This window comes from Caloenas nicobarica, chromosome 3 (genome assembly GCF_036013445.1).
Source record: "Caloenas nicobarica isolate bCalNic1 chromosome 3, bCalNic1.hap1, whole genome shotgun sequence".
Taxonomy (NCBI): domain Eukaryota; kingdom Metazoa; phylum Chordata; class Aves; order Columbiformes; family Columbidae; genus Caloenas; species Caloenas nicobarica.
Genome location: NC_088247.1, coordinates 60,462,233 through 60,489,667, shown reverse-complemented (window position 1 = coordinate 60,489,667; position 27,435 = coordinate 60,462,233). Strand labels below are relative to the sequence as shown.

The 27,435-nt window shown below is 43.3% G+C and overlaps 1 protein-coding gene across 9 annotated transcripts; it reads right to left on the bottom strand.

Annotated features, from left to right (window-relative positions):
- Nucleotides 1-175: 175 nt before the first annotated feature.
- MYB (MYB proto-oncogene, transcription factor) lies at nt 176-27,435 on the bottom strand. Of its 9 annotated transcripts, none has more exons than XM_065631666.1 (16): nt 27,398-27,420; nt 23,478-23,595; nt 21,733-21,804; nt 20,982-21,074; nt 20,371-20,591; nt 18,588-18,822; nt 17,692-17,772; nt 17,191-17,295; nt 15,615-15,872; nt 14,199-14,564; nt 12,470-12,612; nt 11,960-12,074; nt 11,748-11,873; nt 10,956-11,066; nt 10,205-10,312; nt 176-308 (listed from the first exon to the last, which is right to left on the bottom strand). In XM_065631666.1, the coding sequence occupies exons 1-16, from the start codon at nt 27,418-27,420 to the stop codon at nt 192-194; spliced, it is 2,292 nt and encodes a 763-aa protein (XP_065487738.1). In that variant the 3' UTR covers nt 176-191. The 9 variants fall into 9 exon arrangements, with proteins under 9 accessions (XP_065487738.1, XP_065487741.1, XP_065487739.1 ...); XM_065631669.1 differs by having other exon boundaries at nt 15,663-15,872; XM_065631667.1 differs by having other exon boundaries at nt 17,200-17,295.

The window sequence follows — 27,435 nt, the reverse complement described above, 5'->3', positions numbered from 1 at the left end:
GTTGGGTGAAATCCAACAAGAATATATATGCTGAGTGACTAAATGCACTTTGTGCTGCTCCCAACTGTTGTACCACAACAAAGATAGGCTCTTCTCCCATTCATGAAAAGTTTTCATGCAGAGGAACAGGAACGTCCCAGCGGAGGTGAAGTGTTCTCAAAACCATAATGCTTCTCTGTCCATCGACGCTTTCACATCACCAGAGTCCGGGTGGGGAAGGTGGCCATGTACTTGCGTGCCTGATCCGTCAGGGCCATCTGGTCCTCGATCTTCCCACAGGATGCCGACTCCCAGGTGTTGTTCAGATGCTAAATTAGAAGCAGGCAGAGAGATTTGGGGTGAACATCACATGATTTATTTGCAGCCCCAGCCAGAGCCAGGCTCACCTGTCATTAAGTGTTGCATGAACATGCAGTAGGATGTTGTTCAATCTCCAAAGAAATTGAAATCTCAACACAACAGAAAAAAAAAATATCACCCCCACTTCTGAGTTAGTGACTGGAGGGGGCGGGTAGAGCAGAAGACCCACAGAGGGGCACACTGCAAGAACCAGGATCCAAACCCCTCCACTCCTCTCTCAGACAGTGTCTTCTCTACAAGGCCATATCTATAGCCTTGCTTTTAATCCTTCCTTCCTGTTAAAGGTCTGAAAAGATAATTTACTTGCAGGTGGACTTTACAGTCAACAGGCCACAAACAGGCTAAAGCCCACAGTTAATAATGCTCAGTACTGTGACTACACACAAATTCCTGCCAAACCTCAATTCTAGAGATAGAGCTGCTCTGCCCCTGTGTTCCCTAAATGAACCTGACGACCTTGACAACCCGACCACAGCTAACACGAAGTCCCGTGCTCAAAGCTGCTTTCACCTGCGCACAGCGAGGGGCACATGCCCATGAGCAGAGCTCCTCCGGCAACGGGAAAGAGAGGGTGTGGGGGGGTGACTCTCAGCAGAAACAGCATTTTAATTATCGTGTAAGCCATTTCACTTCTTGTGGTATTTATGGAGGTTACAGACACCATTTAGTATAATGTTAAAGTGAGATAAACATATCTGCAGAGGGCTGTGTGCACAGTATTTATTTACTCACTACACATGTGAGATGTTTCTCATTGCCTTGAGCTATAAACAGTAATGAAATTTCAAAGCTCCTGGAATTTACAATTATACACATACATTTACGCACATTTTTTTTCTGTTGAACTCCTTCACTTATTCTGCTTTTCCACATCAAGATACTCCCTAAGCCCTAAATAAAAACTCTATTATTGTATGGAGCTAGTTGTATGAATACCCTGCATTCAAACAACGTGCTCACTGGAAAACTGCCTGCCAACAATGGGATCCCAGTACTGTTGAAGATTGAGAACATTTATGCCCAAGATCCACTAACAAAGACAAGTTAGGAGAAACCCTTCCCTATCTTCTTCTGCTTTCAGCAAGGATCATAGTTGTAGTTCAAGATCTACATTGCTCAACAAGATGGCCAGAGCCTTCTCAATGTTTAGGACACTGGGTGAAGCATAATTAGTAGACTGCGAACCACCTGCTAAGAGCAGGACTGTCCCGGCATGCCCATGGCTCTTTATGCTGCTTCTTCTACTTGCTAACTGTGTAAAAGGATCCTTAAATTTTTCTCTGGCCTGTTTGAAGCAGGGGTGTCAAACTAATTTTCACCGGGGGCCACATCAGCCTCGCGGTTGCCTTCAAAGGGCTGAATGTAATTTTAGGACTGTAGGAGTAGTTACATTTATACAGTCCTGAAAGTACATTCGGCCCTTTGAAGGCAACCGCGAGGCTGATGTGGCCCCCGGTGAAAATGAGTTTAGCGCCCCTGGTTTAGAGAATACTCTTCTGACTGTAAACAGTGTTATCTGAGACATATGTTTAGCAAGAGGCTGGGTAACATATGAAATATAGATAATTTCTCATAACATGCCCTAATCAGGGCACTGGTATTATACAAACACAAGGACTGAGGTTCTCTTCCTTGTGGGGCTTACAGCCTATAAAGGGACAAAAACAATGAGTAAGTAAGCAGCGTGGCGAAGATGAGGGAAAGCATGTTAGTCCTCTGTGAACTATTGCTCGGCTTCCCTAGACATGGCTTTCCATTCCTTCTTCCCTCTCCTCTCCTCTCCTCTCCCGTAACAAGTTTCAAATGTTTTCTCTGCTCCTGACGCCTTTTGCAGGCAAAACTCCTGCTGAGCTTCAGTGAGAGCTCCCCATGTGGAGGAGAACCGGGTCAGGCCTCAAATCATTAAGCTTCTGCAGCTTTTTGTGGGAAAAGCCGCATCTGTGAAGCGAACAAACATGCCGCTCACCTCTTTCTAGAGTGGTTCGACCTGGTCTGGCTGTATACCTTGTGCTGTGGCTTAGTCTAGGGCACATGCCACAGCCAAAAAGCAGGTGTGACATACTTTCTGCATGCCACAGACATGCATGTGACATGCCACAGCTTCTTTTATGTTTTGATTAAACAGCTTCCAGGGTAACTTTTTCAAAGGCACTTACATCAGCTGGGAACCTACAGCCTCCTGTTGATCTTCAGTGGGATGGACTCGGGCACCTGTGAGTATTTTACTTGATTGTTTTACAGGTATTTGCACCAGGGACCAAATTAATGGCCAGTAAAATGCCGTCGGTTTTACTGAGAAGTCAGATTTGGTCTGTACACTTCAAAAGCAGTTGGTAGTTCCAGAATATCCATCATTTCAAAGGAAAAAAATATGTGTCCAACTGGTATTTCCCTGTGATCCCCCAAAGCTTCAATACACTGGTCTAGAAATGAGAGATCAGCAGTCCCTTAAGTAACTGAAAACACATATGGAAAAGCCCATCTGTCACAGTGTGTCAATTTTTTAAAAAACAGAAGTAACTTCAGGCAAGGAGTGTCCCGATTTCATAAATTAGGCTTAATTGTTAGTATCTACACTGAGCTCTTTGTATTAACAGCCATGTGCTTAGAAAAGAGAAAAAAAAATAATAAATCTGTATCCTGATATCTCCAACATCTCAGCAGGCTGCTACATGTCACTCATTCCACTGAAAGCCTGGTCTTGGTTTAACCCGATGTCAGCGCAGCAGCAGCCGCTGGGGCAGGCAGCAACCCCCTGCCCTCCCGCCGCTGCCGGCTGCTCCGGAGCGGCAGAGCAGCAGCGGGGAGCAGCCAGGGCCAGCGGCAGGACCATCTACAGCCCTGACTTGAGCCTGCTCGGAACAACTTACTCCAACTTTTGCAGTAGAGACGGTGCGGGAGAATGTACTCCAAGAAGTTTTGACCCTTGTATGGTCTTTCCCAGAAATACGTGACGCTATTTTGTTCCTCCTAGGACAATTTATGAGAAGAGACTAACTTTGTAGTCTCACTGACAGTGGTGAGAACTTTGCTCCAGTAAAGAATGTAGAATTAGACCCAAAGTAGTATACTTATTGAAGTAGTATATTTACTGAGACAGTTTTCAGTTCTATATCCCAGGGAACTCAGGTAACATTTTAAAGTGGGTATTTTTAATAAACATTTTCTGTCTGAAGCTTTGGCTCTCAGCAGCCAACCCCAAACAAAGCACAACGCCTTTGCCTTGCCAGCCCCGCGGTGCCAGAGGCACGTGTGGAAGTCATCCCAGTGACAGAAGTTTTACTTCTCTGCTTGGCAGAGAGCGCTGGGTCCCCCGACCCCAGCAGAACTCCGTGCCGGCTCTGGCTACACACAGCTACAGCAGCACTTGGTAAAAAGAGAAAAGCACAACACCTCTTTCCACACCAGCACCGCAGCCAGTGTTGAGAGGGCTCCGTTACGGGAAAGTGGCAGCGCCCGGCAGAAAGCAGCACTTAGCAAACATCTCAAAAGATAAGAGACCCAGGCTGAAAGCTAAAGGCATTGCAGGAAAACAGCACAGAAACCCGTCAGACCATTCCTTTTGCAGAACACTCATTGCAGCTCCCCTATCACATTTAAAGGTCCAACTCTGCAAGTCAACGGATGGAAACATAAAAGCTTTGTAACTAGAAGCCAAAAGGCCTGACCCAAAGCCCACTGACATTGATGGGCATGTTTTCATTGATTCATCCCACTTAAATTCAGCTACGTTAAGAGCGAGGTGTTCATTTTGGCATCTAAATCCCTAGCCAGTGGGGAAATAAAGGGATTTCTGCAGTACAACTGGCTCCACATATATGTTTTATTGCCTCAAAGAGTGTGAGACTACTCTTAGTTTTGCTGTCAATCAAAATCATGTAAGCCTTTTCAGCCAGTACTTCCAGCTGTATTTTTCTCTTCCACACACAGCGTTTTCCTCTCTTTAAGTTAAAACAGGAGACGGGGGGGGGACAAGAAGATATACTGCTATGAGTTCCCACAGGATAAAATTACAGACCCATGGTACAATTCCAGCTATGTCATTCTCCCTGGCTCATTTTTTAACCTCAGTAATCCTACCAGCACATCCTTCTGCTGGCAGCAAAACTACCTCATTTATCCTGTAACATGTCTTCAGCTGCCCTCAGGCAGATGCGAACTGTAAACAAACTGTCAAAGCTGTTAACTGGGATATCCAGTTAAAGCACTTTAAATAAAAACTTGGACCATCTAGAGAAAACAAACTGGAGTAAGGATAGAAAAGACTGTGGAAAGGTGCATTTCTAACAGAACTAGTCCTTCTGCACTCAGAGCCTGGACTGCCTCTTCATGTGCTGTCTGCACAGCTCAAGAAAGCTCTTGCATTACGATGCCTCGTGTGTTAGGAGTGGATGCCAAGACCAAACACTGCTGCACTCTTGCAGTACCGAGCTCCCAAACTGATGGAAGTGTAGCAGAAATCCTCAGGCAAAGAACTGTGTTTAGAAGACAGATTTTAAATGTCCGCTACGCTGGCAGGTATCTTCAGCAATTCCAGCAAAGTTATTGGTGTTACATACAGTCCTATTGATTTATCCAAGTTGTGCTGGCATTTAAAACCCAAAAGAACCCCAAAATATTGAAAATATTTAGAAGGCTCAGACTCTTAGAAGGTATCTGATTCTGTTGCCTTCCTGCAAAAAGTTTGGTTTCTTGCCAGTTTTCCCTTAGATTACACAGTGTGGATTCACAGCACATGCTATTGAAAAGAAGCTTTGCAACAGAAATGCAGTACTCCTGAAACAGAACAATCAACACCCTAAACAAAGCAATTTCCTAGCAGAATATGATGCATATAATGTACAATGATTTGGCTTTCTCTACTATAAGGATGCAGAACCAAGAGAAGCCCTTTTACTTATCAAGACCAGAAAATAAACACTAATTAAAAACTCAAGTGACCATAACTGAATTCTATTTCATTTGTTAAGGCAGAGCGCTATTTCTGCTCAAGTTGCTAGTTCTTCTCTGGGGCATGGGACAGCCTTCTCCTAAACTCTGGGGCTTCCTAAGCTGCTCAGAAATATAGCTTGCTAAATATGAGAGAGTAAGGTGATCCAACTTTTCAGCTTTTACTATAAGCCTGACACAAGTGCTAGAAAGAGTTATTTGATGGTGCTTATAAGAGCTTAACCCTGAAGACATTACTTGACAAAACTCCTGTTTGAGATGTATGAGCTTTCCAAGTAGGATTAATAGAGGAGATACAGAAATGGGCTAAGCACCTGCAATTCACATTAGGATATTAAGTCCCTTTCTAATTTTTTGTCCTTAATTATTTTTATTCATAGATCAGATCACATCGCCGCAAATGGCTGACAGTCAAGCTGTCACTTCTCTTCTTTTTGAGAGACCATCACCTGCTTGGGGCAGCTGTAACTCCTGATCCATTCACAACCTAAATTCTGCTGCCCTGGGAGGAAAACAAGCGATGACTGACCTGTAATTTCCAACCTCCTTGTGCTTCCCTCAGTTGTGCCAAGCACAGCTCCCACACACATCAGCCACTGGAGAGAGAGGGGACAACACAAGTGGGGGAAACCTGCAGGACAACCTGCCCTTGCCATGCAAATCTTAAACCTCCCAAGGGCTTGAGCACAGCATGCTGTCCCCTCTCCCAAGGGATGAGATTTTGGGATCTTCTTGCCCCAAAAAAGCCACAGAGAAAAACCAGAGAACGTCTGCTGCTGTAGGGGTGCATGCTGCTTCACCTATACATTTTGTCTGACAACTGGCTGCAAATGAGATTCCACATTTCACTTTTTAAATGGAGAAAATCAAGGTTAATGACAGCTCGCACACTTGAAAAGGTTAACCAAGTAACTGTTTTAAAATCCTTTAAACTTACTCTTTAAAGAAAATGGTTACGTAAACCGCTGAAAGTCAGGAAATTTGAGCTGAAATGTGTCAGTCTGTGGTTAAAAAATGGAAAGTGACATGAGCTCGGGGTTGAAGAACATTCTCTTTAGCTTGCAGGGCTTCTACCTTGTGTTGTTTCCTTTGTTACTGGAGGAAGAAGATATCAAAGCAGCACTATTTCTTAAAAGGTTCCATTTCATGGTGTCTTTTGATAGCCTGCAGGGTAAGGTGGATGGCCTATGATTTAACCTACTTTTCTGTTAAAACGTCTACGTGTGGATAGTTTGTATTATGTATTGCTACTGAAAATGATGTGAAATAAAACATAACTTTTACATAGGAAGGGCCAGAAACAGAGTTTTTTACATAACCTCTTAGAAGACACCAGTCAAGCAAATGCTCAGTACAGATCATCAGTTTATCTCAATAAGGGCTCTCTATGTTATGCCAGATCTTAACCCTTGGAGAAGTTCCTAGCAAGGCCAAAATCTCCCTGCCATGCAACTGAGTATTGCTTGAGTGACAAAAACATAGGGCGCAAAAATCTAGGTTGTAACTAACTCCACCAATATAAAGCAGAAGTATTTGGGATCCATGCAATGGAGTGCATTCCACCCCAAGGCAACACATGGGTTTGCTGAGACTCTTCTTGGGTCTAAGGAGGCTTTTTTTCCCATTGCTCTAGTGCAACACTGGCACCACCATGTTCTCAGTACACTTATATGCAGCTGCTTGACCTCACATGCCAAATGATGCAACATGCTGTTCCTCCTAAGGGATGGTGAATCATATCATGCTATCTGATATGGTCATCAACTATCAGTTAATAAGTTTCATATGATCAGTTGTGTATCCAAAATGCAGCAAAAAATATCCTTAGAGATTGCTTAGAACATTCGTTACTCTTGGCTTCTTTGGAATTCAACAGCAAAACAATTAATCAGGCATTTTGGTGAGTTTATTGCTAGGTAAATATCTTTTTCTTTATGTAAATGCAGTAAAAATTATTAAAGCAATGAAAAATATTGCAGGCTGGTAAACATACTACTTCCCTCTTATGTAAGTTCAAATATAAAAGAAAATGGAATTTTAAGAACAAAGCACATTAAAAAAAAAAAAAATTAGTGCTCTTTTCCTTTTCTTCCTTCTCCATACACACATACTAAGGTGCAGAGAGTACTATAATTCTTACTTGGACTGAAGTCAATGAGAATTTGCGTAAGTTAGAACAGTTGGATCAGGCCCAAAATATTAACAGCAACAATGTAAACATATGCAGACACAATTAAATTTCACCTAGATGCACTGCCTGGTGTTTCATGTCTACCTGCATGCGATCAATGGATATAGTGCAGTGTTTGTGTGTGCATCTGTGTGTGTGCACGTGTATGTGGGCAATATACCAAATTATAAACTAGAAAGCATAAGAATATAGTAATAGTAATATAGTAGTAGTTGTGTAAAAAATGCTACCAGTCAAAATCAAGTGCAAACACTAACATTTTCAATTGCTTTGCACCCTTTAGAGGTGCTGTGTCCTCATCACAGATGTCCAGCTCCACTGGGAGGGAGGGGAAGAAGCATTAGGGCAGAGCAGCAGCAGTTTCTGGCACAAAAGAGAGGCAGATCGCGTGTTCTTTCTGAGCTGCACAGGGCCAAAGTCCTCTCTGGCATGAGTCCAGGCAGCCTGACCAAGGGTGGAGCAGATTCCCCCCTTTAACCATGACGCTAAATCCAATTTGGAGAGTACAGCGATCATCAGACAATTCTGCATCGTTATAAAAGGTCTGTATTTCATGTGGAAAAAGCTGTCTATGCCACCGTCACAGACACCTCTACCCTCATTCTTCATTTAGGATCACATTTCAGCTGAAACACTCAATGCTGCTTCATCGGCAGAGAGAATAATTTTACCTTCATACTGGTTCACCAAGAAGCTCCATACTAAATATTCATTTTGGGGCTTTTTACAACTGCTTTTTCTTTCAGTTCAACATGTTTTAAACACTGAGATGAGCTGGCAAGTAATTTTTAACTCAGTTAACTACTTAAGAAAAAGTCCTCTTTATCCAAACAATGAGAATACCTGGCTTTTAACATGCAAAATTAAAGGCTTTTCCTGAGTAAGGACTGAAGAATGGGATCCAGTATGGCCCACAAACTGACTCGTGTAAACTTCCTGAACAAAATCAGCGTGAGTGAGAAGGTTAAACAAGCCCTTTCATTTACAGCAGCTTGTAAAGAAATTATTTTTAGACAGCAGGAAACATAACACTGTTACGCCAAAGATCAAAAGATCCTACTTTACAGGCACCTCAGATGCTCCGTTTTTATTACAGGCAGAGTGCAGGCACCTACCACCAACAGGACAACCCAGAACGTACTCTGTTTAGCTACTTGAAAATGTTGCCCTAAACCTACAGAGGAGCCCAGAGTCTGGCCAGGAGACATGGTTGGGTATCACTGTGCTGGCAAGACAGCGGGGCTGAGCTCCTGGGACCAGCAGCCTCCTCCCATGTGCCAGCCAGGGAGCTCCAGCAATCCCCTGCAAAGCTGGAGCCCTCGGCTCCTTCGCCACAAGACAGTCTGAATTCAGTCCCCAAATACCTGTCCTAACCCAGGGGCACCGGGGAGAGTGAGGATCTTCAAACCCTCCTCTTAGCCATGTACCGTGGTGCAGCTGAGAAACACAGTTTGTGAGAAAAGAGAAAATAAGCAATAGGGAAAGTGAGTCTTTGGCCCCTACGGACACCCCATGCATAGGGGGAGGCACAGTCCCTGCTCTCCAAAGCTGCTTTTCATCAAATGATTCTGCAGCGCAAAATACAAACCTACTCCATGGCGAACTGTGCCAAATGAGGACGTGTGAAATTTTAATATCTCACTTTATAATGCCCAGCTAAAGACACTTAATCAAAACCAGGTTTTGTTCATTCCTTCCTACTGTAAATAACTCCTAATGTAACTTCTGGAAAGAGAGAGGAAAGAAAGGATTAGCCATGTGGACTATCTGTCTGAAAGTCAGGAGCTATGGAGTTATAATTTCCTTTCTGACAGTGACTCACCCTGGGGACTGATACACTTTCCCTCAATTTGCCCATGTGGAGAAGAGATATAAAATGACTTATTCATCTGCCTCAAAAATACAGGCTATGATGGAAGGATAATTGATCATTATCTACACTGCATTTCATTCTCTGAATGACTTGCTGTGGGCCTGATCTAAAGTCCACAGGAGCTGACAAAGAGGCTGCTAAAGACTTTGGTGAGCTTTGGATCCAGCCCTGTCTAACAGCTATATTTTTAAGTATAGAAAAATTCTATGTTTGTTAAAAACTAGAAAAAGCATAAATAGGTACAACCCAGCCTAACATCTGGCTTACATTGCAACAATCGCACATTTAATTCAGTTCAGAAATCCCAAGATGTACAACTCCTGTAAAAGTTACGAGGCCCCTTCAGACCACACCACAACCACATATCTGATGCAACCTCAGCCTGCACTCCACAAAGGACATCCTGGTGTTTGGCTGGACAGGCAATAGTGGCCACATCTGTGCTGGCCAGCCAGGCAGTGCCAGGCTGTGTCCTCTCACCTCGAGGCCAGTGACAACTTCTGGCCACCACCATGCCACTCAACTCTCCTGCTCTCCAGAACAGCAGAGCCACCTACGAGAAGTCTATAGGGAAAAGCCTCTGAGGCACGTTAATTCTCCATCCTACCAGTTTATCAGTGGAGCCAGCTGAGTTACAATGACCCATGCATGGGGCTTTGCCTTGTTTAGCTGCCTGGCACAGCTGTAGCCACTGTGTCCTCACACTCCACAGGTAAAGTGAGATCCTCAACCACATTCATCTGAATGTTTCATTCTTCCGTACTCAAAACTTAAAATCAGTTTGTGAAAACTGATATATACAAAGGGTATTTTCATCAAGGAATAGTTACCTGCAGAGGACTAGCTATTGGCCTGTTCCTAGGTACTGCAAACGTTTTGTGAAAACTACCATCCTCTTCGGACACGGGCATCTTTAAAATGGAGCTGGTAAGAAGATTCTGAAGAGGAAAAAAACAAAACAAAAACCAAACCCAACAGTTTTCAGTTACTCGAGAGAATAACCTGAATTCAAACGTACTAAAAGCAAACTCAGCCTAACTGTAGAGAGTGCAACACTGGGCATGTCACAGACAGAGTGCTCAGCCTGGGAGCAGACCTAAACCTGGGGTTCCTGGGACTTGGCTTTGTAGGAGCATTGTCACATGCAAAGGTTTTTCATCCAGTGAAATTCCCAAGTGCAAGAATAACAGTAACATTGAATAGCGCCAGCAAAGCAAAGGGAACCATGCTCATGCAAGGTCTCCTTTGCACAAAATAAAATAGACTCTTTCTTGTACCGGTTTTAACTCTGTGACCTAGTCATTTCAATACACAGGTGCAGACGGTCTCCAAGTGCAGGCTCTTTACAAAGACTGAGGGCTGCACAATAACCGCAACTTCTGCTGCCTTCTGTAGGCATTACAGTGATCTAATTAGGAGCAGGATTGCTTCTTACACTTAAAAAAGGAAAATTATATGGAAATAATGAATAATGCCTACTCGTGAGGAAGGTCAGACAAAATATTTTCTCTCTTGCATTTATGAACTGAACAGGGATGTAAGGCAGAAAAACCATTTGGTGGTGTGAAAACTTGCACTTACAGGCACATCTTCCATAGTGGACGTATGTGTAAAGAGCTGAGTGTTCAGGTTTTCTCCTTCCCAGTGATTTGAGCAAAAAAAATTTCCAGCTTTATCTGTTGGAGACTCCACCTGAAAGCAAGAAATCATGATGAAAAAAACCAGTACCTAACTGACCAAAAGCAGATTTATCTGTCAGTTGCTTTATAAATTGAAATATTCTTCACAGCTGTGCATAATGCATGTTTACAGTACTGTCTTTTACAGCACCCTTGCTCTTTGCAGAAGAAAAGCATTCAAGGTTCTCAAAAAAATCCACACCTAATAAAAAACTTTGAATACTTGCACTCAGCACTCTGTCAGTATTCAGGTGTTTAATCCCCTAGAAAGGATTGAGAATATATGTATTTTTAGAACTTTAGTGACAAAGTAACATAATGCAATGTCCTCAAATGTTCAGGTTTCTAAGTCACTCCATGGAGCTTGGTCCCTGTGGGGTTCTTCTATAGTCTTCACCAATATTAGAAAGATTCAATCCAAATTCCTGTCTAATTTTTTTTCTTTTTAAGTTTCAAATGAAAACTGCATTAGAACAGCCCAAGCAAACCCCTGCTGAAAACAGCAGAAAGACTTCTATGGAAATCACTGGGAGATGAATTAGGCATGCCTAGTATACTGTAAAGAACCAACACTAAGATCTTGGGGCTCACATGAAAGAAAAACAGACACAGCTATTTAACAGAAAAGGTATTGGTGTAAGTTTCTCAGAAAAGAGTACTGAATTAAATTGCCTCAGGTAAGTTTGAGATTTACCTCTTGTTTGATTTTCTTCAGCAAAGGGGGTCCACTTTCATGTAGCCCAGCCACTATTGCAGATTCCTCCGACTCCTGCTTGATAACGTCCTGCAGATCTTCTACAAGATGAGTCGGAGTTTGAGGCTGAAAGGAAGAAACGTTACATCCAAGTCCCAGAACATCCCTCGGCACTAATATCAAAGCAACTTTTATCATTGTTTCCTTCTTACCAGCATCTTCAAAGGACCATATTTGATTTCCTGAGCTGCAAGTGCGTTTTTGAATGGTGTGGGTGTTCTTGGGGAGCTCTCTAATATCGACCTCTTGATTGCTGGAGTTCTGAAACTTTAAAAAGACGGAGAAAAACTTCAAAGGAACAGGCTTGGAAATATTACCTCTTTACAGAAATACATGCATACAGTCAATGGCTGCTGTAAGACAAATATTTTCTTGCAGTCCTATAATCCATTTTGCTTTCCTGGCAGAACATCTATTTAACTGTGATAAGGTGGAATGGCTTCATTTAAAAACCTGGTGAGTCTATATGCATGATTGTTCTGTATTAATAACCTACCTCCACAATTATAAAGTGGAAGTTTTACTCCAAACTAAGAAAAAATCTGAATATGTTAGCAAACAACTCTGCAGGAAGCATGCAGTGACCCAGCACTTTGGTTTCACGCAAGTCTGAAGAAATGAACCCTCATGAATCCGACAAGACAACATAATAACAGACTTACACATGGTTTTCCTTCTGAGCTTTGAAAGTCTGGTCCCTGTGGAACGGCATGGTAACAGCCATCTTATGGCCACACACCGGCGTGGAAGTTAGCGCAGGGTTGTCCAGGTTCAAGTTTTCGTGACTGGATGAGGTGTTTAAGAACTGCAGGTAGGGAAAGGGAATATCAACAGGAGCATCCAGATTACAAGGTTGACTTCTTAAGTTTACCTTATTGAACAAAATAAAAATAAACTATTTCCTTCTGATTGACATAAGCGATCCTCCTGACCTTACAGCGCAAGTAGGTTTATGTGGGGTATCTGACTACGTGGCAAAACAATACTCAGCAGTTTGGCTGGAGCACTCAGGAAGCCAAAAGGAGCACTTCTAGAGAGGGAAATTATAAAGTGATACTCTGTCTCAATGAGAAACACTCCTCGCCAATTTAAGAGCCAAAACTTAAAAGCCAGATTCGGATTTTCTGTAAATAAATTTTAATTAATATTAAAAGCAGTGTGCCCAAGGAAAACTGGGTGAAAATGAATAAGGGATGTTTCAGGAATAAACCCATAGGAAATGGGGCTAAACTCCACAAATATTTATATGGGGAATCTAGGTGCTTTTAAGGCAGTAAATAAAGTGTTTGTCACAGGAAAATAAATTTCTTATCATCTCTCTCAAAACAAAGTTCTCTGTTTTCACAGTGTAAAATGAAAACTGCCACCTGTGATGGGTGTGTGGAGAGTTTTGGAATGGAAACAGCTGACTAGAAAAGGAGGTGGCAGTATTAGTTTGGAGAAAATTGCTTTTTTTTGCATTATTTCTACCTAGTAACCTAAAATATTGTTTCCATTTCTAGTGTCAACAAACCTCTAAGTGCAGTGGTATCTTCTATTCACCACATTCCCTTCTAGACTCAACTTGCATGGGATTAAAATACACTTTATAAAAATATGCCATATAAGAAAATTTAGATTTCACAGGATAAGTGATATATATGATTAAACCCCCAAATATAATGGGAGACCATTACATGCGATCTTTTACTATCCTTCATGAAATAGTCTTTCTCTGACTTTAAGGACTAAAGCCAAATCAAGGCAAAACCAACACAAACAGGCAAACAAAAAAAAACCCAAAACACTTTTAAATAGTGCTACAGCTGTGAAACAAAGCAACCATCAACAGGAATTTGGAAGTGCACACCAGGCCATTTTAACAGGCCATTTTCCTCCTCATTCCTATTCCACTCCACACCACATGGCCCAGGTTGAGGATGGCGAGCCGTGATTTGAATTTTCTGGTTGTTGTCAGTTTGTCTCACAACCTGAATGCTATTTAAATGCAGTTTGGGGTTTTCTAGGTCAATGAATCATACTGTAAGTGGACAGAGATGGAAAGTATTACAAACGATCAGAAATGTTAAACTCTAGTAGCTGAGGGAGTTAACAGCAAGAGCAAAGCAAGCAATCATATTCCCCTACAAAAATGATTCCCCTACAAACAAACAAACCAACCAAACAACCCAAGCCCCACAGATGTATTTAAAATAAAAGAATCAGCAGTTAGCTTGCTGATAATCTAAACCCAGCAGGAAAGACTAAGAGCAGTGAGAAGATTCAAATATGGAGCGAAATCAACAAGCACGACGGTAATTAGTCATTTGTTCCAAAGGATTAGTTTCTAAATTGTTAAGGCTGGGGTGACTTTTGAGAATTAGTAACATCTGTGCAGAAGTCTTGATCTACCTGCGAGGGAGAGAAGGGCAGGCTTTTGACAGGGGAGCGCTTAGGAGGAGTTGAGCTGCTGACGTCAGCTAGGACCAAGGTGCTACCGTGGCCACTGGCTAAGGGGCCGGAGTGCCCTCTCCTTTTGCGAAGAAGGACCCACGGAGCCGCGCTGCCCTGTGAGGCAGATAAGGACTTTGGTGAGCCAGGAGAACCCTGACTCGACATGATTTCACTCAAGTTTGTGATGGGATGTCCTTGAGGGCTACAAGCACTGGCCCCTCTTTGCTGAAGCTGCGTGACTTTGCCTGAGGGAGATTTGCTAGCTGAAGTATCTGTGTCTTCAAAGAATTCAAAACTGCTGAGGTCACCCTGTGATGAAGGATCCTGAAACAATGTGGGAGGCACGGAGCTATAAGAGAGTGTATGGTGCCACCTCATGAAAATACAGTGCTAGGATATGCCCGTAACCAACAACAACAACAGTCTGTCCCAGTTCAGTTCAGCTTGACCCTGTTTATTTGAGTAGTAACACTGAATGCTTATTTGTGTTTTCAGTATTTACCGTGATCACATCGAACTGTCTAACATCTTAGTAGTGTTGCTGGCAACTGAGTCCCTGAAGAAACAATGAGTCAGATGACGTCCTTACTATCTACTTGCCCTGGGTTTTCTGCTTGGTATGAAGACAGCGCCTTTTGCTAGCAAAAAGTGCACGTCTTGGGCTCTAAACCAAGACTGGTCTCCCCTTAACCCACACGTCTGCTCTGGGCGTGCTGAATGCGATGTGAAGCTGCATGAAGCAGACACCTCTGCTGCTGAAAGAGGGTGCCATCAGCAAGCGTATTTCAACCTGCCGCTTCTGTTACCCATAGTATCTCAGAGACGTCAATGAGAAAAGGGCCATGTCAATGTCAATCAGCTACTTGGCATTTAAAATGCATGTTTCCAGTTCCTCACATATGCCAGGGCAAGCTCCTCAAACTTCGAGAAGCAGCTACTGAAGCTGCAACAAAACCTTTTTGAAAATGATGCAGATACGTGAGCAGCCACACATAAACCTATGGCATGTGTCACTTCAAATATAAATAAGTATCATTTCATTGTTTAAAATCTTTCACAGTGTCTCTGATTTTATTTTAAGGAGGCAATATCGAGAGATCATTTCAAGCTCCTATCGTGAAGATTGCTAAAAATCACACTCCCATACCAAGATGCAGCAGGAAAGCGATACACCCACAAAAAGCATATGCATCTACACTTGAAGGCTTAATTTATAAGCAGCCACATTTTGTTATGTCAGAAGCTAAGCTTCAGATCTTGTAGCAACTAGAAGTTACTCGGAAAAAAAACCCAACACATTTAGGACTCTCCCAGTTCCTCTCCCCTTACTTCCTGACCACACACAAATCCACCTGAGGCGGCAAGTCTACTTACGGAGTCTATTAACTGGAGTGTTTCTGCAAATTCTAAGAGATTCTTAACATTATCCAGGATGTTGCTCTGGTGAACAATCATGCACCGTGCAGGGGATGCACTTTCCTCAGGTAAGGAACCGTGATCCACCGGTGGAGATGGAGTACAGTGCTGATGCTCCCCCAAACAGGAAACAGGTGCATTGTCACCACTGGTCCTGGTACTGTCAGCAATTGTGGTGCTGTGCCAGCTGGGGTAGTTTGATGTGTGGTTCTGTGTCTAAAGGAAGAAGAAAAAAAAAAAAAAAAAAAGAGAAAAGTGGAGGGAAAAAAGGCAGAAGGAACTTAGCAATGAAATTGCACAAGGTGTCAGATACCACTGGAGGAAAGATAAAAGTAGTTGCATCATCATCTAAAAGCTTATGCCTATGAAACAATTGTCAAGATGTTTCCTTTCATCAGTGCAAGATCTCGTTTTTAAGTAATATCGGCGTTGTATTTGTTATCCCAAAGTTACCTCATAATTTATTTCCAGGATTATGAGCATTTATCATTACTAACACATTATCAATTCATACTGTGTTACTCCAAAATCTCAAAGTGTCTGCAAGTCATTTTCTGTGAGAAGCAAGAAATGGCAGGATTTCCCTACTGAGCGTTCAGCACTGTAGAAGGCTAAAGGGTTTAAGAGCTAGAGTTGCTTTTGTTTACTTATCTCCTTTTCTTCTTCTATCCCTGTCTAATACTACAGCTTACACCAATGCAATGAAGAGGCTGTCAAATCAATGTGGTTAGGAAAGCAGAAGAACAAATTAACAGAAGTTTCTTTCCAGTGTGATCATGCAACAGAAGAAATTGCAAAACATTAACTAAAGTTAAAAAGTGGCCAAACTAACGTATCATGCATGCAGTTGTTTCACTATTAATTTAAATATTACCCAAAAAAAAAGAATCTGCTGGCTATCACCTGTCTTCAAAAATGAATTGAGGATTCTTGGCTTTGGTGATGGTGTTAAAGAATTACGTAAGGGTTTTGACACATTAACGTCCAATGGCATACACAGCGAAGTGTGAGAATTCAGTAATAGCCAGCATTTGCTCCATACATGCAGTTATGAAGAATCTAACATTATTTGGAGAAGTAAAACAAACTGTCGAACATGCACCAAGTCTGAAGCTTACAAAGTGTATAAAACAGCTGAAGGAAAGAATCCAACAGAAAAGAAAAATCTAATGTATAGGCACTACATTTTCATCACATGAACCATTGCACACTTTCAGAAATGCAGATCCCATTGGTTTAAGATGTGGGATTTTTCATTTTTGTACAATCATCATGTTTCCAATATTACGTCACATTACAGAGCCCAGCCCTGCTCCCACTTTGTAAAGTACAATACCTGCAAATTGTTTGCTTTTTCCAGTGAAAGAATTTATGAAGCAAATACAGATCACATATGTGCTATGTTTCATCCTTTCAAAACGGAAATATAGAGCCTTGATTAGTATCGAAGGCAGAGGGGGAGTAAAAAGTTAAAAAGACAAGCACTGGGGTAATGCTGCTATCCCTCCGTCCAAGCACACAGTGACAATCTTACTGGTAATGCCTGCTGCCCTTTCAGTTCATTCTCAGTCGACATTAGTAGCAACTCTAATTCCTTTATTCGTTTTTCTTTCTCAGGGTCTTCATCATTATAGTGTCTCTGAAATTAAGAGTTAAGGGAAAAGAAAAGATAAAGGTCTGATAGGATGTAGCAACTAACACGCTTATGGCTTGCCGTCCTGTGGTTATAACAGCCAAATTAGATTCAAAGATGAAACAAACGCCAATTGTGTTTTCCACTACCAAAGTCCCTGCTGAATTTCAGTATAGACACTTGAAATGGAGAGTGAAAGCCACCACGCCAGATGTCAACTACTGTTTTAAATCCACTTCAGAAAAAGCAATTATTAGCCATGTTAGAACTCCCCCACCTTCCCCATTTTCTCTCTTCGCCACACTTATTACACTAAAATGTTTTCTTAATGTACAATATCTCCATTCCGACTTATCAAATGTTTAACAAATTGGCTCTTGAAATGACGCTCAAGTTATCTACCTGAATAGCTGCAGCAGCTGGCTGAGGAACATTGACAATATTTACATGCAGTGCTACTGGATATGGGATCTGACCATGGACCTAGGCCAAAAAACAAAAGACACTAAAAGTTATTATTTCTATCATACTGTCTGCCTGCATTATTAATTCGTGTTAAACATACTTTGGTTTTAGGTACTTAATATTTATAATCTACGGAGATGAAAAAGAAAAAAAACACTCAACGTTTACAAGAAAAGTGAACAGTTTTTTATGAAAATGACAGTGACCACTACAGAGGAAGAAAGAAAATTCATATATGAAATATCTATACTTCCTGAATGAGAAAAGATTAATAACTTATAGATGCTTTTGTAAGATTTTTCTAAATTGAAGTGAAAATACAAAAGATGCAATTTATTATCATCTAAAACTCCACAATGTCACAGTCTGAAGCAGCAGCCTGTTTCACTATTAATCATTAATAGAAAAGGAATCACATTAAAAACAATACTTGTTTACTTGGTTCCAACAGGTGACCCCCAAACAGAATATTACTGAAGGGAACATGGGAGATTTTGACATACAACACAGAATTAACCAGATTCAACTGATTTTCAAGAAATGTAATATTCACCATCATAAGAAATAGTACTGGAAGCATATTGACAGCTTACAAGACATTAAAACCACTGAACCTGATTCCACCACCTGAGTGCTGGCAATCAATTTGAAATATACTTATTTTCATCCCTGAGTGAAGCCAAAGAAGTCCTTGCCTGACGTCAAACACACACAAGTCCACCAAGTCTGGGAGAAAACACTTCATGCTTCCTGCAACCAGCTATGGCTAAATTGCACCCACCTATTCAATAAAGCAAAACAACCCCCCCACACACACATTTTCAGGCTCTTACGTTTTGTGGCTCAGAGATGTGGTAGTAGGGGTAGTCACTGCTCAGCGGGGGCTGGCCGGCTACCGGCAGCTGTGCAGAAGATGGGTTGTGAGCAAAAGCCATCAAGTGGTTGCTCTTCTGAAAGCCAGTGGGTGCTGAGGAGTGACAGGCTTTGGAGGACTCCTGCAGGTAGCCCTCCTGCTCAACCTTTCGGCGCATGGTGGAATTCCAATGGTTCTTGATGGCATTATCAGTTCTACAACAGAAATACATACATTTGAGGAGTTTTTAAAACGAGAATTTCCAGTTCAGACAGATTAATGGGCAGGAAACTGCTGTTGGCATTTCTGTTTAAACCTCAAGCTGTTCTCTGACCTTTCTCCTGCTCCCACCTTTACAAACGTTACTCTCAACTTCTCAGGAAAGATGCTCAGTATAAAAGGTGGGGAAAAAGACATAGGGGCTATGGTTGTTTATGTACTTTTTAAAGCAATCTCTAAGCCTTAGGTCCTCAGACTCTAAGAGATTATTAACTTCAGCTTCATCTCATTCCCATGAGGTGAGGTGACAGCAAAGGCTAACACCCCTTTGAGGCTACCCTAAAGGGCTGCCAACATCATCTTCCTAAGTCTTAATATTGCAATGGAGTTTTATTTTATCTTACTGATGGAGAGAAAGCCTGCAGAGAACAGCTGTGAAAAGACTAATCTTCAAGCAATTTTCCAACTGGCCACCTAGACAATGACAACATCAAGCTATACACAGTAATTCAGTAATTCAGTAAACAAAGCTGTCGTGATTTTTTCATAGCAGCAGAAAAACTGAGATTCAAATTCTCACATAAATAAGTTAGAAAAAGCAAGCTTATCAAGTCTGTGAGACTTTAAGAGCACACTTAGAAAAAAGCTCCTCCATTTGAAAAACATCGCCACACAGTATCGTTGAAAGCCCTATCTATGGTGTGTGAAAGCTACAGAAAAACTTTCCAAGAGGTAATTCTGTTCTTGTTTTCTTCTACAAGGTGAAAGCAGTCTAGGGAATGCCTGCTTAAAAGGATATCATGATCTTAGGCATTATATTTAGATCTTGAAGATGCTTCACCAAATAGCAGGAATAAAAATGGGAAGGGAAACCTCCCCCCTGCTTACATTGTATGTTTGGCTACACTTTTTGTTGAGTAACTTTTACTACAGGGCAAGTAAGACACTGAATATCTGAAGTTATATGCAAGCTGTGCATAAGTTTTCAATGAGACAGGTATTTCCAGGACCAGAGTTTGAGGAAGTCAGTTTCTCCTATTTTATACGTGGATTTTTAACAGGTCAAAATCATCTGGATGATTCAGGAGCAGTTACAAATGTTCGAGCAGCCTTCTCTTAAATCACTTCAAATAAACAGACTGGATTTCATGTTGAAATCATACCCTTACTTGAATGTAAATTATGACCCACTTGTAGAGCCTGATCCTTCACTGTTAAACCAATTTAAATTTTGACAGTTACTGCAAGCACAAATAAAATTGCTTAGACATTTAGGACACTGTTACTGGCTTGCTCTAGTTACTGGGATTTTTAACTTATGGCAAATACTAAAAGCATGTAAAAATAGCATACTGTTCCATGTACTGATCAAATAGCACGGTTCCACACTGAGAAAAATGCACATCGATGTCATTGGCTTTCCAGGTTTTCAGTCCAAGATTTTTTTATTTATAACGTGCAGCCCAAGGCAACTGAAACAGGCTGCTCAGACCTGCAGCTTTTTCCTTGTTTCCTACTTAAGAGCTAAAGGTATATGTCATTACCGTCCAGGCAGCAACTTTGCAATTTCTGCCCATCTGTTTCCCAGCCTCTTGTGTGCCTGGTAAATAATTCTATCTTCCTCTTCTGTCCAGGAGGTTTTCTTCACTTCTGGATTCAAATGGTTGTGCCACCTCTCCCTGCACTGTTTTCCAATCCTTCCCTTCAAATGCTTAGCAATGACAGACCAGCGCTTTGGACCGTATTTCTGCACGAGTTCTATTACCTTCAAAGAAGGACATAAAAACTGCCTGTATTTAACAATGCATAATGAATCAATGATTTTTTTCTGTGGTGGAGCAATATTTTCAATAACATTTCTCAAAATTGCCACGGTAAACCCAACACACATTTAAGGTTCCCCACTTCCCATTTATACTTTTTAACCAAAAGGAAAAATCTGGTAATAGGTAAAGTATTTCTAGACTACATATAATTCTACATTTCCATGCTGTAAAGCAAGATTAATTAGTTTGTATAGAAAGCTCAGAAAGCACTACTAAGCATTGTCTCTGGCCATATTAGTGTTAAGACCACCAAAGTCTCTAGGAGTTTTGCCCAAACACATGAGATCTGCTAGCAAGGCATTAATCAGATGGAAAGGAAAATTGATTACCCTTTGATCCTCCTCTTTAGTCCATGGACCTTTGATAAGTTCTGGGTTTAGTACCTTCTGCCATCGGTGCTGGCACTGAACATCTGTCCGATTCTAGTGAAATGTAAAATACGCAAAGTAGATCATTCCTTAGACAAGATGAATGTAGAATGATAATGCTCCTATGTAGGTGCACTTGTTCCCAACGTATTTCATTGATAACTACTATTACTAAACAACATGGAGTGATACAGTAGTAGGTCTGAGAAGAAGGTGCTCAACTCTCAATTTGCTCACTGAACCAGATAAGATTTCCATCATTTCTGCAGTGAGGACTGTATCACCAAAACGACACAAACTGAATCTTCAACTTCTGCAGAATAGCTGTCATACTTTTACATGTTGTATTTCTACAACAGACAAAGTGTTCACAAAGCAATTATGTTCTAAAGCATACTTACAATTCACCAAAGCTACTTTTTCTCTGTGATTAGACCTTTTGTTCCAGCGTTACATTTACTGTGTAACACCCTGCCACCCCCCCCATTTTTGCTTGCTTGATTTTTTCCAGCCCTTTCTGAGAAATGAAAGGAAAATTAAAGGTAAGGGTTTCCACAATATTCTGACTAAATTTCTGAGGTCTTCATCTGTGGAGGTTTTATATCTCCTGCAAAAATGTAACTATAAAGCAACCACTCCCCTTTCCCTTACTTGGAAACCTCTGATAAAGAGTTGTAACTAGAACTGGAAACAGAAACCAATATCCACCTACAGGAAGGAAATTGGCAATGACTTTCCAGTCTTCTGTGCCATTCTGCTCCACAAGCTTCTTCAGCTTCTCATCCTGAATCATTAAAGGAAACAGACATCATTAATATCACAATCTCTTATAATGCAAATGAAATATACAATTTTTAAAAGTTGTGTCCTTCTAGCTTTTTATGCACTTATTTCTGCTTCCTGAGTGCGAGTGGAGGTGGTCTGTAGTCTTCTCATACTTTCAATTGCCTAAATGAGTCTTTTCTACTCTTGTGGATTTTGGTAGGTTCTTTACTGTGCTGCAGGAAAAAGACTTGACTTCTTTGCTGTTCTTTGACTCACATTATACATTCCCATTTTACTGCTCAAAGCAATGTAGCGGTTATTCTTGCACTGGATTTACAGAAGGGCATGGACACTTAGATGACAGGCATTAGAATAAAATCGAAATTCAGGAACACTCAGGCACCCAGCTGTCTGGGACCTCTGAAAATCTCAGTATTAAGTGACATTATATTATTATTATACAGTATATTATTATTATATAATATATATATATGTATACATATATATACGGATATTATTATTATACAGTATTAAGTAATATGCCTTGCAAGTAATGAGTGTTCCAGTAATTTGCTCATCGCCTAGCCATGTACAATGAATGCACAATAAAACTAATGGCTCCTTTTTTGCTCTTGATCACTATGAGGAAATTTTGCATACTCGCAACAGCAAAAAATTTGGTCCAGTATTTTTAAAGATAAGGCCAGAAATATAGACCCTAAAGACAAAAAAACCTAATCTCATGTACTGGAAAAGATCAAGATAGTGTAAGATGAGTGAGAACTGCCCCAAGAGATAAGAGGAGGGGAACAACCTTCCCCTTCCCTGATTAGCACCTACCAGTACGCTCCCAGTTCATGTGGAAGGAGCGGCCACTGGCCATCCCTTCCTCCCAGGCCACATCACAACAACATCCACCATTTAAAAAAAAATTTTAAAATGCTTGCAAGAGGTGCCCTGCAATTGTTTATATATCAACAAACATTGTTAGAGAGGAGAAGGTCAAAACATAACTTAAGAACTGTATTAATGTATTTCATAATAAACTCAAACCAGTTAAATGGCCAGAGGATAGCCACCTGGCAACAGAGTTTGATACCACAATTTATTCAGAAAGTCAGCACAAGGTTACTGTGGCTAAAATGCATTCTGGCCTGCAAATACAAAATATGTCTTCAATGCTCAATTTTGGTACAGCTGTATTTATTTCTTCCAGCTTTCAATTTATTTCCACTCAGAATCATAATGCTGCAATTAAAGTGCAAACTTCAAATGGCACAAAAGGACTGCAGCAGTTTCTGCCACAGTTGTTTGCTGCTGTGGGACACTGAACACACGTCAGTTCTTGCATAGCAACTGTTTTCAAACAAAAAGAGGCAGCAGTAACAATCAAGCACTGCTGCAGGTAACTCTTAATCTGTTTCTCCAACAGGAATTACACAGAGACTCACATACCTGTAATGCAGACCTTGGTGGACATTAAAAAATGTATTTATATATTTTATTTAAAAGAGAAGAACAACCTTAAAAGTTAAATAAAACACTGAATGTAGCTAATGGGTTGAAACTGTGTCCATTCATATACATGGGACTGGTGCTGAAGTTAGTTTGCAGATAAGCAACTCAGATGAGTACATGATCCATGTTCTCTCCATCTTTTTACAGGCAGGATATGAATGAACTCGAATTTACCTCCTCGCGGGTCCATCTGGTTTTTCCTAAGTGACGTTTTCCAGCCTTGGGAAGCAGACCATCATAATCATGATCATACATCTCAACATCATCTTCGTCATCATCACTACTGTATATACTGCAGAAGGAAACACAGTGAAACACAGAGAGGAACATGAGGACTTGAGCTACTTAATTACAAAGCACAAAAAAACCCACTACAATCCTTACAAAGGTTACATAGATAAAAGTTTTAAAACTTGCACAACAAGATTTTGTTCTGCATTCTGTTGTTCTAGTGTTCTGAACTGGTTCTGCTGTTTTTGGTATCCACAGATACAAGCAAAGGGCTGGCAACCTTCGTATTACTGTGCATGTTTAGACCTGCTCTTGCTGTTGGATCAGTGGTGAATTACACATTTGGCAAACTTCCAACCAATGAAGGTTTCAAATTAAAATACAATGTTTGGGACAATAAAGAGAACTAGAGGCTGTGTCCATTACACAAGCTCATGTTCAAAATCTTTAACTCGTGCCATACATTCTGAAAAATATTAGCATTTTTGTGTGTTTAATAGAGCAAGATAGTTATACCTTTCCCAAGTAAAATGGACTATGTATAAATACAAAAAGTTAACCAATAATAACTTTGGGAATATGGTTATGGACCCTATATGCGAAGGTAAAAGTTTCTGTAATTAAGTAAAGCCAGTAAGTGGTGGCATTAAAATGCAATAGGCTCTAATAGAAAACGTACCTGCCATTTATGGGTTTAGACAGACAAGGGTTGAGGACAATATATCCAATATCCTGCCACCAACAACTGAATGATTGAATCTTTTTATACTCTCAGTTTCTTTAACTGAAGACTTTATTACCTCTATTCCATTTCTACATACCTCATACTGTTTTTGAAATACTCTGCTTCTCACCCAGTTCATGACTAAGGGATTTCCCCAGAGGCTATCTACAGGTAAAAAGGACTCTGTTACTCTTTTCACAAACAGCACTTGCCCTACTCAGTTAACAAAAATTTAAAAAGAGTTTTGCAACAAGAGCTGTCTTTCTGGTGGGCAATATTTTACTTCCAACTTTTCAGATATGAGCAGCAGTTCTGACACTTCAGCTTAGAGATGATAACCACAAGTGCTAGAAAGGAGACAATGTCATGCTGTGAGACTAAAAACTGTGATATATCTGATAGTATGGTATGCTGTGATATGTTAAGGTATGACTAAGACATTAAAATAAAGTTATTTTGTAATAAAATTATCACGCATTGTTTACCCCGTTAGCTTGTTTTCAGGTAATCACTTTTAAAATTAAGCTGCAGTGAAGCACAGGGACTGTTAGTCAAGATGCAAACACCTCCAAAACGCAAGCTGTTAAACATATATTATTTTAAAGTACATTGGGTTAATCACACATTACATCTTCCACCCTGTTTTCTGGCCTGTGGCATGTGACATGAGAACTATGCTACACGTAGGTAGGAAGTTTTCCACAGCCTGCTGTGATGTGTGTGGCCTTCCCCGAGCCTCTGCCGGGTGGCCCCTGACTCACCCACCCAGCCCATCGCTGCCACTCTCAACTCACCCCCATGGTGCTGTGTTCCTCCAGCCTGCCTAGCCCCACGGTTCACCCCCTATTCCCCGGCCCACGTAACCATTTGGGGGAAGCGCTGACAGCAGCTCCAACTCTGCACGCCAAGGTGAACCCCTCTTTGGCAGCTGGAGCCTCCCAGGCTTCAGCAGGGCAGCACACTTGAGCAAAGCTCACATGCTCCAGCTGCAACAAACACAGCTCTTTCCTCTGCCGCCACTCAAAGGAGATTCACTTTTCTAAGTGACACACAGAGACAGCTGTGCGACTGCCTATATGCCAAAGGAAGTTTTGTGGCTCAGTTTCCAAGTATCATTTTGAAAATGAGTTTCGCAGATTGTAAAAGCACCAGGTATGCATCCATCAGTGACGCTTCCTGCGTAGCAATGTGTTTCAGGCACAGCAGAGAAATACCGCTCTGCAACTGCAGCAGAACATCAGTGGCAAACAGGTTAGAACTATTTTAGTGTGGTGCCAATAAAGTAACCCGTTTATTTAAATAACCGGGGCCTTGCTGGCACCGCAGCACTGAGCAAAAGCCGCTGTACTACCTGTGTTCTCCAGCAGGAGAAAAGGTCCCTGGGATTTCGGGACGCCCGGTAGCTGCTTCAGGCAGCCGGGCCCTCAGCGCTGCTTTAAACCTTTTTTATTATTATTCACCTCCGGCCGCAGCCCCGAAGCCTTTCCCCGAGCGGCACGGCGCGGCGCTCCGCCCGGCCGGGGCAGAGGGCTGGAGTCCTCCGCCCGCTGGCGCCGCTCCCCCGGCAGCAGCGGCGGCGCTTTTCGTCCGGGCAACCGACTTGTGCAACGATCCACGGGGAAAGAAAAAAAATAAATAAAAAGGGAGAGGGAAAGGAAAAAAAAAGGAGGGGGTGGAGAGGAAATGACTCGCTGCTGCTACCGTGATTGAAGGAATTCGGGCACCAGCCCCGCGGGGCAGAGCCCGCGCCCACTCCCGCCGAGGCGGCCCCGCTGTCTCCGCTCCGCGCCCCGCGGGGCAGGCGGACACCGCGCCGTGCCGCCCCTGCAGCCCGCGCCGCCGCGGCGGGGCTGCCGGCCGAGCCCGGGTCGGCGGAGCGCCGTGTCCCTGCGGGAGGCGCCCGCGAGGCGGGCGGCGGCTGTCCCTCTCTTTCGGGAGAGACGGGCCGGGTGATTCACCGCCAGCCCCAGCGACACCTCGCCTCTGACACTGAAAGTACAGCCCGGCGCTCGCTCAGCGGCCCGCTGCCGTAAGCGCTTCTTCCTTAAAAAGAGCACCGCGCCTCCCAAATCCCTCCGAACGGGGCCGGCAGGCGGGCAGGGAAAGGCAGGGCTGAGACCTTCTCTGCCACGGCCCGGCCAAAGCGGAGGGGAGGAGGATGCCGGGCTGCAAAGAGAAAGAGAAAAAAGCCTCCACGTGTCCGACCCGCCGTCCGCGGCTAATTAGACAACAACCCCGCTCTGTGCGCCCGCCCGGCAGCGGCGGCACGGACGCAGCCACGCGGCGCTGCCCCCACGTCCTGACTCGTCCCGTTCCGACCCGTGCAGCCCGATGCTCCCGGGACACCGTCGCCCCCAGCCCCTGGCGCGGCGCGGCACGGCACGGCGGGGGTCGCCCTCGCCCGGCAGAGCGGCAGGCAGGTGGGCACGGCTGACAGCTCCGGCCGAGCGCCCCGTCGGACCCGCAGCCCCCGCAGCTGCCTGCCCATGCAGCCTCCGGCATGTGAGGAGCGGCGTGTGCGGGAAAAAACCAAGCCCCGCTGGGCGCAACTATCTCCCCAAGAGAAAGCCGCTCTCCCCAGGGCAAAAGGGCCGCCACTGTAAGAATTTAAAAAAACAGACGAAGGAGCGAGCCCAGTCCCGTGCCCGCCGCCCACCTGCCGTTCCACCCCGCCGGGAATGAATGAATGAATGAGACGGGACGCACTACCTGCCGCCGCCGAGCCAACCCGACATTGTCCTGGCGTGCAGCTGCGGGGCGCGCAGCCCCACCGGGCTCCGCGCTGGCCCCTGCGGGCTGCGAGTCCCGGCACCCCGCGACCCCACCTCGGCGTCCGGCAGCCGTGGGGCGCGGGGCCCGGGCGCCCGCTCAGCGGCGGTTCTGCGGCGCGTCCCTCTGCGCTGCCGCTGCACCGGAGCCGCCGGGGAGGAGAGTGCTTCGCACTGCGCTTGGGGGTCGGGGGCGGAGTAGCCCAGGTGCGCGGAGGACAGGAGGCTGCCCACCTGCGCGCCGCCCCGTCCGCCGGGAAAGCCTTTCTCCCGCCGCTGCCTTCCCTCTCTCCCGCCTCGCGTCCCGTCTGACAGGCGCGGAGCGGAGCGCAGCAGGGACGGCCGCCCCCCGTCCGCAGACAGCGGGTTACCTGTGCCGGGGTCTCCGGGCCATGCTCGCACCGGCCGC

Excerpts from the sequence above, each read along its gene's own strand:
- MYB (XM_065631666.1), bottom strand. The coding sequence starts at position 27,420 with ATGGCCCGGAGACCCCGGCACAG. Across the intron at positions 18,823-20,370 it reads GCAAAGTTGCTGCCTGGACG|AACTGATAATGCCATCAAGA; the intron begins GTAATGACATAT and ends TTTCTGTTGTAG. Across the intron at positions 12,613-14,198 it reads TGCCCTTCTCTCCCTCGCAG|TTCTTAAACACCTCATCCAG; the intron begins GTAGATCAAGAC and ends CCCTACCTGCAG.